At 54.7% G+C, this 13,625-nt stretch overlaps 1 protein-coding gene across 1 annotated transcript in view; it reads left to right on the top strand.

The window, feature by feature from the left end:
* The window catches only part of FBN3 (fibrillin 3), a 285,607-nt gene that overhangs the window by 174,156 nt on the left and 97,826 nt on the right, over positions 1-13,625 (top strand). The window contains exons 10-16 of the mRNA XM_038384214.2: positions 853-1,005; positions 1,738-1,935; positions 3,826-3,969; positions 4,817-4,936; positions 7,317-7,442; positions 9,635-9,757; positions 10,401-10,676. Of these exons, the coding sequence (XP_038240142.1) occupies positions 853-1,005; positions 1,738-1,935; positions 3,826-3,969; positions 4,817-4,936; positions 7,317-7,442; positions 9,635-9,757; positions 10,401-10,676 (1,140 nt within the window). The remainder of the gene's footprint in view (positions 1-852; positions 1,006-1,737; positions 1,936-3,825; positions 3,970-4,816; positions 4,937-7,316; positions 7,443-9,634; positions 9,758-10,400; positions 10,677-13,625) is intronic.

Here is a 13,625-nt window from a genome sequence, read left to right as displayed (position 1 = left end):
GATCAGGATTCAAGAGGTCTTTATACAGTCCCAGACCTTTTCTTGACAGGTCGGAGGTCTTAGGGGAATAATATACAACCATGGAGACTTTGCGTAGACCTATTTCCTAAGCATCGCCGGTAATTAGCTACACAGATTAACATAAGGCAATTGCCTGTTTTCCACCATTCTCAGGTGATTTGCTAAACATTTCAAAAGAGATGAATACAGCCATATCCCATGTTTACTGTTCGTTTAAATGTCAATATTTCCTTTTGATCTCTAAATTAACAGAATACAGCATAGACAGGGACTGTTTGACTACATTGTTACCCTCTAACAAGACATGAGTACACACATACAATTAGTATCACCTCTAACTTCTAACAATACAGGTTTGCATTTCAAAGGTTCTAGCCTATCTACCATGGAATGGCCCTAATGACCATTTGCATACTTTTCTAACATGTCTCTAAAGGTTGGCTCTGGGTCATTTAGCCTGCAAGCTGCTTAACCCATTCTAGCCATGCATCACACTTTGTATAAGATTTGTTGCAATTATATAAAAGTGGTAGCAACAATGATTTGCATGATCATACTCTATTCAGATAATGTCACAGCAAGATGGGGCCTTTCCAACTGGAAATGCTCAGGAAGGAGGCACTGGGAAATGCTGCTGTTCTCAGGAGCCAGTCTCCTCATCCCACACAGAATCCAGCCCTGAGGAAGTGGGCCCCAGAAATATGCCTCTCTTGCTGCACATCTCCTGTCTCCCTCGGAGAGGTTGATTTTGATGGGCTAGGTGAGGGGCCCCTCCCTTCTCAGGCCACCCCCCCATTCACTTGTGCCTCCTCTTGCTCCTCATTGTTGCAGACCAGCGGATTGGCATATGTTTCTCGGCGCTGATCGGCGGGCGCTGCGCTGGGGAGCTCCCAGGCCAGTACACCAAGATGCAGTGCTGCTGTGACTCCGGGCGCTGCTGGGCGATTGGGCAGACCCCTGAAATGTGCCCTGTCAGGGGGTCTGGTAAGCAACACAATGGGAAAGCCACTAGTGCCCCACTGAGTGTGACCTGTTCTTAACATCCGTGAGCTGTGCTTGTGAGTGTTTCTGGGAGGAAAGGTCAGTGAGAGTCGCATTGGATCGCACAAAGCCAGGGAATTCAGGGATAAGGGCCCCCAGCCCGCTCCCCCTTTGGAAAAAACAGCAGAAGGGGTCCAGCAAGGGCAGTAACCTCCCCAGCCTACCCCAGCCTTGCCCTGGCTCCCTGGGCTTGGGAAGAGATCAGAATGAGCGAAGGGCTGCAGTGGAGGGCTAGGAATCGGATCTCTGGAATTCTGTTTCCAGCTCTGCCTTGCTGCATGACTGCGCTTCCCCTTCTTGGGCCTACATCTGCCCTCCGGAAAGCAGGGCCAAGCTCCTTACAGGGGCTGTCACTGGAAAGTCAATAGCAGCAGCACAATGACCCCCCGCCTCTCCTGGGTAGCCCCATGCTTGCTGCACAGAGCAGACAGCTCTTCCTATTGCTGCAATGTGGGAGCTACTGGCCAAATGCGACCACAAGACTCACCTCACCTGGGTTCATTGATGAAGGGGAGTAAAGCTCTCTCCCGGTCCACCCTCCCCCAAACCCCCTGCTTTCCCTGCCCCAGCCACTGTTGCTTTCGTGCCAGCGTTACCTCTGCCTCGCATGTGAGACGTGCAGAGACACTCGGCCCGCGGTGTTGGAGTGCTGCTCAGGCGGCTGTTTCGTTTCAGATGAGTACCGCAGGCTCTGCATTGAAGGGCTCCCAGCCATGCCGGGCTTCTCTGGGAGCTTCCCTGGGATTCCTGGGTTTGGGCCAAATGGTGTCGGGCCTGGAATCAGCGGACCTGGAGGCATTGGACCAAATGGGGCAAATGGCCAAGGCGGAATCCCGGGGCTTCCTGGGATGGGCCCTGGAAGTTCGAGCATTGGTAAATTAAATCTCCTTTCTGCTAGCGCTGGACCACCTTGGCTGCATCTCTTCCAGTCTGTGTGCATACCTGGTGTGCCTGCCTGAGCTGCACACGTGCTGGGAACAGCGCTGTTACCCAGACGCTGGGGTTCTTTTGACATGGCTGGACTGATGGGATGTGACACTAACACTGTGCAGAATGCTGGGCCCAGCACACAGATCACACGGCATCTCCTGGCACAGCAAGGAGCTCCGGATGGCTCCGAGTCCCAAAGAGGCAGGCTGCCATCCAGCAAAAATGTCTTTCTAGTTACAGAACTGGAAAAGAGCTTCAGTGGCCCCTTCTCCCTCCATCTCATGGCATGGCAGAGCCCAGATCCACCAGCCAGAGGGCCCAGGCAGGGTGTGGGGCGCTGGCTGCTGGAGCGAGCATCGGGAGGGGAGTCAGGATGTCATGGATTCTAATCTCAGCCCTGCCACTGATGTGCTGTGTGCCCTTGGGCCAGTCACTTACAGTCTGCTCTGACACTTGGCTGGGAGCCTGCTGGTAGGGGTTGGGACTCCGCCGCCAGCAAAGGTGGTCACCCCTTGCAGGGGCAGCCCTGCCCCCCTCTGTTTGGTTTCCCAGCTCCAAGAGAGGCTTTGCTGCGCTGTGTGTGGTGATTGGAGTCATGGGATCAGATAGGCACCTCAGTGTCTAGCCGTTGCCATTGCAAAGAAAAGCGTGATAGTGTGACCCAAGGATAGCTATTGAGGCAATTGACATTTGCTTGAGTCTGCAGGTGCCTGAAACGCAAGCTCTGAGCCGGGGAGCTATCTGTTCATCATAACTCTGAAAGCTGCTGCTTTGGGCCTTTGTCATTTGTCTGGACAGGCTCCTGTAGGGGCGCCCCCATACCCTCCTGCTCCACACACCATCCACACACTGAGCGGGGCCACAGCTGTGTGGGCTGTACCTACCCTAGAGGAGGGGATCAGCAATCCAGCTTCCCCTCCCACTGGGAGTTGGGATGTACTCATGGCACATCTCCACTGCAGCGGGGAAGTGTGAGTCCTAGCACAGGGGTGCAGGCGGGATTGTACTTGGGTGACCAGCACTGCAGCAGCCATGCTGATCTTCCCAGGCACTAACTCCAGCATGTGGGTCTACCTGTGCTGAGATTTCCCATGCCCAGCTGCTATGCAGACCCCCTGAGTGTGACGTGGATTAGCTAACATTGGTCTTGGTCACAAAGTTATCCTGCCTGTTTAATTCCTGGCCCCTTCATTCAGGACGTTGCCCCCGGTCCCCAGCTCTTTGGGGTGAAAGATCACAAGAGCATTCTGGGAAGTGAGGAGCCAGAGCCCCTTTGCCGCTGCCCTTCAGTTCTGAGCTGCAGCAGTCCCTGCTATGCCAGGCTCACAGCTTGGCCAGGCTGCTGGTTTAGTGACCACATGGGGCCTGGACGAGGCCCCGCAACAGCTAGTGACTGAAGACTCGAACTGGGGCCTAGCCAGATTTCCAGGGTTGGGTGGGGAAGGCCCAGGGCCAGCAAGGTCCCCTAGAACCAGCTTTGCAGCCCATTCCATCCTCCGACAGCTCCTTAGCCAAGTCCGTGCAGACAAGCCAGTACTGGCTCCGTGGTCCCGTGTTGGAGTGAGCTCATTGGGCTGGCCTGTCCTGGAAGTACAGTGCCCCTGCCCATGTCAGTGCCTTGGAGAAGGGGATGGGCCTGCCCGCAGTCCCTGGTGGGGGAGGCGCGGTGTGTTGCAGGTGGTGCTGGGAGGCCCATGCAACAGCACGCCTTTTGGGAGGTATGCCCTCTGGGGGTGTTCTCCCCTCTCTCAGGCAGTGGGCTTCTCGGGTGTGGGAAATGGAGCAGGGGCTCAGGGCTGCCATTCCAGGCTCTCTTCTCTCTGGGGTTTCCAGGAACTGCCACCTTAAATCAGACCATCGACATCTGCAAGCACTTCACCAATCTGTGTCTGAACGGGCGCTGCATCCCCACCCCCTCCAGCTACCGCTGCGAATGCAACATGGGATACAAGCAGGACGTGCGTGGCGAGTGCATTGGTGAGAGAATCCCCTGGGCCAGGCACCAGCTGCCCCATTGGCCCCACTCCTGCTCTGCTGCAGACAGCTGCTCCTCCTTGGTGCCCTGGCAGCCTCGGGGGTGCTTGCAGCTGCCTCCCACCCCCAGCCTGAGCTTCATGGAATAGTCCTGTGGCCTGGGGTTGCCCCCAGCTGGTGGGATTAAGCAGCGCAGAGCAGCACTCTCGTGGCACTGCGGTGCTGGGTGGGGTGAGGCAGTGGCATGGGGGCTGTACCTGGCACCACGAGGAACATGGGGGCAGCCACTCCCCCTCCTCTGTTGCAGTCTGATCATGGGTGGGTGGGAGAGTTGCCATCAATTTAGTTCCCTGTTGCTGAATATGGCAGGGCCCTAAAATACCTGTTCTCTGTCCACACACTACCCCCCAACAAAGACAGCACCTGGGATGAGGGGCCCTGGGGTCTTTCAGCTCCAGGCTGTAGCCCCGCAAAGTCCTCCTCATAGTGCCCAGCCACCCCTATGCCCTGGGCATCGAGGCTTTTGTGACCCCCCAGACTCCACTGGCTTCTGCAACGACAGGCGGGAGGTGGCTCCTCTACTCAGGTCTCCGTAGAGCAGTGGTGTGACCTCTGCACCTCACTGTCCCCTTCACGCTGGCCTGGCAGGGTGATGCTGATCCTGAGGGAATGTGGCTCAGCACCTGGCAGGATCAGGCCCTTGCTGACCTAACAACATTCCTATTCCTGAGCTGGGGTTTAGCTAGGCGGCCCCATGGGACCCTGGTGAAGGGCTGCCAAGCAGCACCAGGCTCTGGCACTGCTCTCCCAGGAGTCAGGGGCTGCCAGCTTCATGCCCTTGTCCTTCCAGATGTGGACGAATGTTCCAGCAGCCCCTGCGTGCACGGCGACTGTGTGAACACACCTGGTTCCTACCACTGCAAGTGCCATGAGGGCTTCCAGAGCACCCCCACCAAGCAGGCCTGTATCGGTACGTCTGTCTCAGGGCTGGCACAAGATGCCCCAGTGGGTCAGGAGGACGGGCTCAGAAACAGAGTGCAGAGCGGAGCCCTGAGCTCCCAGAAGCAGTGCCCTGAGGGCTGTAGAGTGAAGGGAGAGCTGCTGGCACCAGTGCCCTCTCAGCAATCAGCTGCTCTCTGCAGGGCAGCAGATGCTTTTGCTGGTGTGCCCAGAGGTGCTGAGGGTGATGCGGGCCAAGCGTGATGCGAGCCATGAGCCAGTACCACGCACTCTGCTTTGACAAAGAGGGGCTTTCACAAAGGGTCGGTTCCAGTTTAATTCCTTTAATTACGCAGGGAGATTTTTACCAAACTAGTTAAATCTGTACAACCCCAGCTGCGGGCACAGTTATATCAGTATGAAGGGGTCTTATGCCAGTTCAGCTTGTTCCCTTTCGTACACAGGAATAAGCTATGCCAGTGTGGCATTATATCCCCTGAAAAACTACCTGAGAAGACCGAGGCAGGGCCCAGTGGCAATCATGTCATACAGGGTCATGCAATTAAAGACTGCACCAAAATGCACACACACAAGGGACAAGGGAGCGAGTCTGGCAGTTCCTAACTTTTGAGTGCTGGATGTGGAACCCTTGTAGTGTTTTGTGGGTAATTTCCTAGGCTTTTAAAAAGCAAAGTGAAACCCAGCAATTCCATCCTGTGGTATCAGACTGCCACCCAGGTGGGTCACTGGCAGGGTGGGGACTGTTTGAGCCAACTCACAGACCTCTGCCACTTGAGCTAAGAGGACCCAGTAGCCATGGGAGGTTGTCCTAGGCCAGCCCTGGGGGTGATGGGACACAGACTCTGTCAGTGGATTTCACAGCTTCTTGCTGATAGCAGGAGAACATAGAGGACTCCTGCGTTCCAGTCCAAGTTCTGGAGGGAGGATGCTCTAATTGACCCTTCTGTCCCTGTCCCTGCAGCTTCCCCTTGTCTCCTTCTGCTCCTATCCCCCCCACTCAGCTCCTGCCCCATTCCCTGCCTGCTGCTATGACCTCTGCTGCTCCTATTCTGACCCCCTTCCCAGCTTCTGCCCATATTTCTCCCACCTCTGCTTCTATCCTCACCTGCTGTCCCCTGCTCTAGCTCCTCTCCTACTCTGGTTCCTATCCCCCCTTACAGTGGGAAGGGCTGTCATGGCCTCAAGGTTCTGCTGGTCGAGTGGTCCCAGAGGGGGCCCCAGCTGCAACCTCAAACATCCCCTCATGCTCTGATTGCTGCCTCAGAGCTGATCACTGCAAAGGAAAGGGGGGCAAGGTGTGGGGACCCAGGCCCACCTACTCCCCTGGGTCCCCACCCAGAGCCTCAGGCATCTCGGAATGTCCAGCCCAGCTACTAAGCACTCGGTTACCCTGTGGGTCACTTCCTGCCAGTTTGGAGCACCTCAGTTTGGGGCCTACTCACAGGCTTAGCAGACTCTCCTCACTCAGTGTCATAGAATTATAGCATATCAGGGTTTGAAGGGACCTCAGGAGGTATCTAGTCCAGCTCCCTGCTCAAAGCAGGACCAATCCCCAATTTTTGCCCCAGATCCCTAAATGGCCCCCTCAAGGATTGAACTCAGAGCCCTGGGTTTAGCAAGCCAATGCTCAAACCACTGAGCTATCCCTCCCCCCGGGTCAGTCAGTCCCTCTGCCAGGGATTTCACCTCCCAAAGAGCCGGGGGAACTTAGGGGCCTATCTACACTGCAGTTAAAAACACGCAGCTGGCCCATGCCAGCTGACTTGGCCTCACAGACTGAACACAGCTGCCTGCACTACTCCAGCTCACTATGCCCAGGAGGCCCCTTGCAGCGCATGGGGGCTGTGCCATGCGAGCCATGCCACGGCAAGTGCTGCTCACTGCGCTGAGGCTGAAGCCCTGTTCGGGCAGAGCAGAGTAACTGCTGGGGAGGGAAGGAGGTCGAGGCTGGGGAAGGGGGTTCTCTGATGGGACTAAGGGCCGGATCCAAAGCCCGTCACAGTCGGAAGGTATCAGTGAGCTACAGATCAAGCCCATACGTTGGCTTATCGAGCAGCTGAGGGCAGAGGGGCTGGCAGGGGCTTTTTCAGGGGGATCAAGACCCTATGGCTCCAAGCCCTGGGTTCAGGGCTGCGGCCAAGAGCACAGAGCAAGTCTCCCCCAGGGAGCTGCACCTAGCACAGGGAGGGAGTGTGGGCTGTCAGAGCCGGGACCTACTGCACGGATCTGAGAGCAGGATCCTGCCCTTCCCTGGGAATGGATTCTCCTAGGAGCCAGTCATGGCTATGTGGCCTTGACTCCAGCTGGATGGAGAGGGAGTCATTGCTGGGGTTACGGCTCAAGCAGCTCCTGTGTCTGCTACTACCTGGATGTGTTTGTTTCCCTGCCAGATATTGACGAGTGCATCATGAATGGCGTGATGTGCAGGAACGGCCGGTGCGTTAACACCGATGGCAGCTTCCAGTGTATCTGCAACGCAGGCTTCGAAATCACCCCCGATGGCAAGAACTGTGTCGGTGAGCAGCTTCCTTCAGCATGAGATCAGCTGCAGGCTTTGGATAGGGCCAGTTCCTGTTCTCACTCACACCTCATGGACTCCAGCAGGGAGGGAAGGAGGGCAGAACTGGACCCATTAGCAGCAGTAATCCCGTGCACATATATAGCAGATTCATCCAGAAGAGGCAGACCCCAGGGGCTTTACAGAGTTCACCTCTCACCACAGAAATGCAGCCACCTCTGCGGTGAATGCAGTTTAGTAGCATCTCCCAACCATTGAAGGCGGGGGGAAGAGTCAGTGACCTGGTAGAAACTGCTCCCTGCATGTAAGTAGGGAGAGTGAGGGATATTGCAAGGGCTCTTGTGAATCATGCCATGGGATCGTTAATGGGAGATTTACATCACCTTTGCGAGCCTGTACTGGCAGCAGCACTGCGCCCCACACAAGAGGAGAGAGCAGAGATCAGCTCTGGCTCCACTGCCAGGGTGCCCAAGCGTCACCAGGGCTGATTCCTGCAGGACCTGGGCATTTTCTTAAGGATCTCAGTGTCTGGGAAAGGCTTTGCAGGCCCATCCAGTACTAGCCAGACCTGGCCTTCTTGCTGTGGGGCAAGATTTGTACACAGCACCATCATTAGCTCCTAAAGCTTGCCCTTGGTACTTGGCCTTTGGGTCCCACAGAGGAAGAATCCGCAAGAAATTTGAAACTTTCCTTAAAGAACTGGCTTCAAACACTTCCGGTTGTATATTAACCCTTAATACATGAAGGGAATGAAAGCAGGGGCAGTGCTGTCAGCCTGAGGCAGCCTGTGGTGGTAGGTGGACATGAGGTGTGATAGCTGGATTTTCATCTCAGAGGTGTTAGTGCTGAAGGCCAACAAGGATCAGCTAAACATCAGCATTACTAACGATTTTGTTGTGGGTTGTTGTGGTAGAAATATCCAACTCACCTGTTTATCCTGCCTTCCCCAACTGCCCCCACCTCTCCAGGGGCCAAAAGGCTCATCTGCCTCCAGCCCCCCGGCAGTTAAACAAAGAGCAGAACAAATGCCATGCCTGGCAAGGGTCGGGGGGATGATTCTGTGCCTGAGGGAAGGGGGTGGGAACCTTCCTTTCCCAATTTCCTGCATTCCTTGCTTTGCTGCCAGACTCAGGCCCCACTTGCCAAGGGGAACCGGCGAAATCTTGCTTTTCCCGCAGGGTCCCTTCAGAACAGGGAGGGTCACATTGTGCCTCAGAAAATCCACCCTGTGCCTCCGAAGCTCCCATTCCCCTCCTTAAGAGGAAGGGCAGCCCAATGGGCAGAGCCGTGCCCTAGGATGCAAGAGTAATGGGTTCAAGTCACTACTTGCCCACAGACCCGCTGTGTTGGGCCAGTTGCTCAGCTTCTGTGGGCCTCAGTGCCCGTCCCCACACACACACTGGGGAGAATAGCGCTGCCCTGCTCCCCAGGCAGCTGGGAGGGCCAGTGCCTGAACCATTGTGATAGCCTACTACGGTGATGGGTGCTCAGAGGGTGTCCCAGCCCCCGGTTTCATTTAGTTGTTAGCAAAGAACCAAATCTTCCTATGGTTTGCATACGAATAGTCCTTTGTATAAGGTGCTGCTGGCTCAGTGGGTGGCCCCTTTCCCTTGGGTGCTGCTGGCTCCGTGGGTGGCCCCTCCCCCTTGGGTGCTGTTGGCTTAGCATGCACTGCATTGTGCTGCCCCTCTTCTGTCACTGCACAAAGCCATTGGGGCTCTTGCTGCCCCACCCCCAGCGTCTGTACAATGGCGGCACAAATCCTCCCTCCAGCCCTGCCCCTGCAGATGCAGTTCAGAGAGGCAGCTCCTGGCTCTGCAGTGGGATTTGAAGGTGCTTTCTCTCGCTGTTGGTACGTGTGGAGCCCCGGCCTGGAGCGCTCTGCTTACGGAGATCCCTGTGGGGGCACAGCTCAGAGAGCCAGAAGATGTCAGCACACGTTGTGAAGTGATCGTGTGCAAGGGGGACCGTGTCTCTGCCTGGCACTGCACTGGCAGACGTTCTCCCTGTCCTGCCTTCTCCTGAGCAGCCTGGGGGCCATGCAGGCCCAGGGCTGCTCTGAACCGATCCGCAGCGCCGGTGCGAACTGAGATTGGTGCTCACACAGGGCAAGGCAGGGAACAGAAAGAGCCACGCCCAGAAGCCCTGCTGCACCTTGCAGGCTCTGCTCATGTTTTTTTCATCCCCCAGACCACGATGAATGCGCCACGACCAACATGTGCCTCAATGGGATGTGTATTAATGAAGACGGCAGCTTCAAATGCATCTGTAAACCCGGCTTTGTGCTGGCTCCCAATGGGCGCTACTGCGTTGGTGCGTAGACTGCAGGGGTCGGTCCCACCCCCGGTCCTGGTGTGCGCTGGGTGTCTCTGGGTGTCTGTGCAGCAGGAGTGAAGGGGGGCAGCGGGGGGAATGGAGGACCAGGCACATGGCTTCATAGACCTGTGGTACTGACTGAATTTTCTGCCCTCCCACCAGGCTAAGCAGCAGAGCCAGGAGTGCCAGTCTGCTTGGGAGGAGGGAGTGGGCCTGCTCTCAGAGGGCTGGAGGGTGCCGTGGTGGGGGAGTGAGCCTGCTCTCAGGGGGCTGGAGGGTGTAGGGGGTAGAGGGGGCTGCTCTCAGAGGGCTGGAGGATGCCATGGGGTGGGGGAGGCTGCTGTCAGAGGGCTGGAGGATGCCGAGGGAGAAGGCAACACTCCGGTTTCACAGAAATTGGTGAAGTGAAGGAGCCTCATGCTGAGCAGTTGGAGAGAGCTAGAGAACTGAGCACCCTGCTAGCCCCAGCCAGCCCGAGCGAGCCAAGGACAAACTACATTGAGTGCTGCAGCCATGCGTGCTGAGGGCCTTTCTCTAAGCTACGGAGCCTCTGAGAGTCTCTGCGTTGGAGATTGAACCCCTTCCCTGCCTGTCCTGCCGCCGGTCAGTAGGTAACAGCCACTGTGTGCTTCCTTTTCAGACATTGACGAGTGCGAGACTCCTGGCATCTGCATGAACGGCTGGTGCATTAACACGGAGGGCTCCTTTCGCTGCGAGTGCCTGGGCGGCCTGGCTATCGGCGTGGACGGGCGGGTGTGCGTGGACACCCACATGCGCAGCACCTGCTATGGAGGCATTAAGAAGGGCACCTGTGCTCGCCCCTTCCCAGGAGCAGTCACCAAGTCCGAATGCTGCTGTGCTAACCCTGACCATGGCTTTGGAGAGCCCTGCCAGCCCTGCCCGGCCAAAAACTCAGGTGAGTGCCACGGCTGTGTGTTTGTGGAAATCCAAGGGGAATGTGCTTCAAGATCCTTCTGGGGTGTACCAGCCCAGCCAGCACAAGCATCACAAGTGTCATGGAATGGCCACGGATGCTCTGCATCACAGGCTAGCTACACCAGTGCTTCCCGAACGGGACTCTCTAGAGCCAACTCAAGTGTGATTTGGCCTTCCTGATTTCACTCCTGCATACCTGAGCAATATTTTTATACTCTTCCCTGGTCATTTGTCCAGTCTTCTCTTCTTGTAAGCTTCTTTTTTGTGTTTAAGATCAGCAAGGATTTCACTGTTAAGCCAAGCTGGTCGCCTGCCATATTTTCTATTCTTTCTACACATCGGGATGGTTTGTCCCTGTAACCTCAATACAGATTCTTTAAAATACAGCCAGCTCTCCTGGATTCCTTTCCCCCGCATGTTATTCTCCCAGGGGATCCTGCATATCAGTTCCCTGAGGTAGTCTGAGTCTGCTTTTCTGAAGTCCAGGATCCGTATTCTGCTGCTCTCCTTTCTTCCTTAGCCTCACCAGTGCTACGTGAGATGCCCAGGGGCCATCACACCACTGAGATGTGCATTGCTCTCGGAAGCGGTGGGGGGAGCACTGTGCTAGGCCATTTTTACATCTAATTCTAGTTGTTGCTGCTAACCGCTGCTGATATAAAAGTTGCAAAAGTGCTGCACAAGGTCATAAGTTACGGGCTCCTTTTGGCAGGACGTTTCCCATGCTGGCTCTCTGCCCAAAGATGAGGGTTTTTGTGTGTCTGGAAAAGTTTGATCCAATTGCGCTCAGTCATTTTTGAGTTATTCAGAGTGAAATGACTAATACGTGCACTGGTGTGTTTTGTTCATGCAGATACCTGGAAATGGCTGGAATGCTCAGGTTCATGCCTGGGGGGATGGGTGGGGGCGGGGGGGAGGGATATTATTCCTCCCTGGGCTTCATTAGGCTTGAAAACCTGGGTTTGTGCTAACAAAGTGATGAGCACATGAACGTACTGTGTGGAGCCTGCACAGTAAACTACAGCTCTTAAGCCTTCAGGGCCCGATCCTGCAAGCAGTCAGCACATGGGGAACTTTTCTCACATAAGCAAAGATGTGCTTGTGCATAAGTGACTGCAGGAGCAGGTCCCAAGTGTTCATGCAAGTCAGCTGGCTGGGTCACTGGGGCTGCCTGTGCTGTCAGTAGGGACTGCTTGTGCGGGTGCTTGCAGGCTGGAGGCCCACATAACCGTGGGCCTGGGTACTAGAAGTGATTCCTCCTGACTGCCAAGAGGCCAATCGGTGCTGGTTAGGCAGCATGCTGGGGACTCTGGGTCCTCATTTCTTCAACTTTTCTTTCTTTACACAAAGGGCCAGGGAAACGAAATGCCCAAACTCTCCCAAGTGCGATGTCACAGCTGGCCAGTCACACTCCCAGGGCAGGCAACTCCAAACAGCATTTGGCCACATTTGGATCTCAGAAGTTTCCTCAGCCATGTTGCACCTTCGAAATAGTCTCGACTCTGTTTCCTTTGATAACACTGAACTTTCCTGGGTGACTGTTTGTTGTTTAAAGAGAGCAGACGTGCAGTGTAGGTATGTGAACACCCAAGAAACCCTCCCTTTGTCATTTCCTGGCTTGATGGTGCAGCCTTACTACCACTCTCAGGTTTCACAGTTCCATAGGTTCGTAAAGTTGAAGGCCAGAAGGGACCATTAGGTCATCTAGGCTGCCCTCCTGCATAGCACAGGCCATTTCACCCAGTAACTCCTGTAGTGAGCCCAATAACTTGGGTTTGGCTAAGCAGACCTTCCAGAAAGGCCCCCAGCTTTGATCTGAAGACATCAAGAGGTGGAGAATCCATCGCTTCCCTTGATTAATCACCCTCACTGTTAAAATGGGCCCAATTTCTATTCTGAATTTGTCTGGCTTCAGTTTCCAGGCATTGGTTCTTGTTCTGCCTTTCACAGCTAGACTAAGCAGCTCTTTAGAACCCAGCATTTCTCCCCAGGATGGTACTTCGGCACCGTAATTGAGTGACCTCTCAATCTTCTTTTTGATCAGCTAAGCAGATCAAGCTCTTTAAATCTCCCACTGTCAGGCATTCTCTCCAGCCCTCAAATCATTTTTGTGGTGCTTTTCTGAACCTTCTGCAATTTTGCAACATCCTTGTAGAAATGTGGATTCCAGAACTGGACGCAGTGTCCAGTATTGTCTCACCAATGCCATATACAGAGGTAAAATCACCTCCCTGCTCCTACTCACCACTCCCTTCTTTATACATCCAGGGATCACATCAGCCATTTTTGCCACAGCATCACACTGGGAGCTCATGTCGAGCTGCTTGTCCACGCTAGTCCCTAACACCTGTTCAGAGTCCCTGCTAAACAGGACAGAGTTTCTCATTCTGTGGGTGTGACATGCATTCTTTGTTCCTACATGTCTGACCTTGCACTTGGCTGTGTTCAACTACATTTCATTTCAATGGGCCCAGCTTACCGCATGATCCAGATAGCACAGTAGGGCAGCCGTGTTTTCATCGTTGTTTACCATCGGCACTATTGTGGCATCTGCAAAAGTTATCAGCGGGGAGTTTACATTTACTTCCAGATCATTGATGAAAATGTTGAACAGCATCGGGCCTAGCATCAATCCCTGCAGAGCCCCATTGGAAACAGCCCCATTCCAAGATGAGTCACCACTGACAACTACTTTTGGAGATCTGTCAGTCAGCTAGTTTTTAATCTATTGAACACGTGCTCAATTGATATTGTGTAGTGCAGTAGGTTAGGTTCTTGTATGGAATGCAGTTCGGACGAACTGCAATGCTGAACTGGTGATGGGGACCCTTCCCCTGTTGCATTGGAAAGTAATTGCAATATTAAAGAGTTGTATTTTAAAAATGTATAATCCACTATTACAGACAGACAGCGTTCTGCAGGTTCATGA

Source organism: Dermochelys coriacea, chromosome 25 (assembly GCF_009764565.3).
Source record: "Dermochelys coriacea isolate rDerCor1 chromosome 25, rDerCor1.pri.v4, whole genome shotgun sequence".
NCBI lineage: Eukaryota > Metazoa > Chordata > Testudines > Dermochelyidae > Dermochelys > Dermochelys coriacea.
The sequence above is the reverse complement of the archived record's forward strand: the minus strand, read 5'-3'. Positions and strand labels throughout refer to the sequence as shown.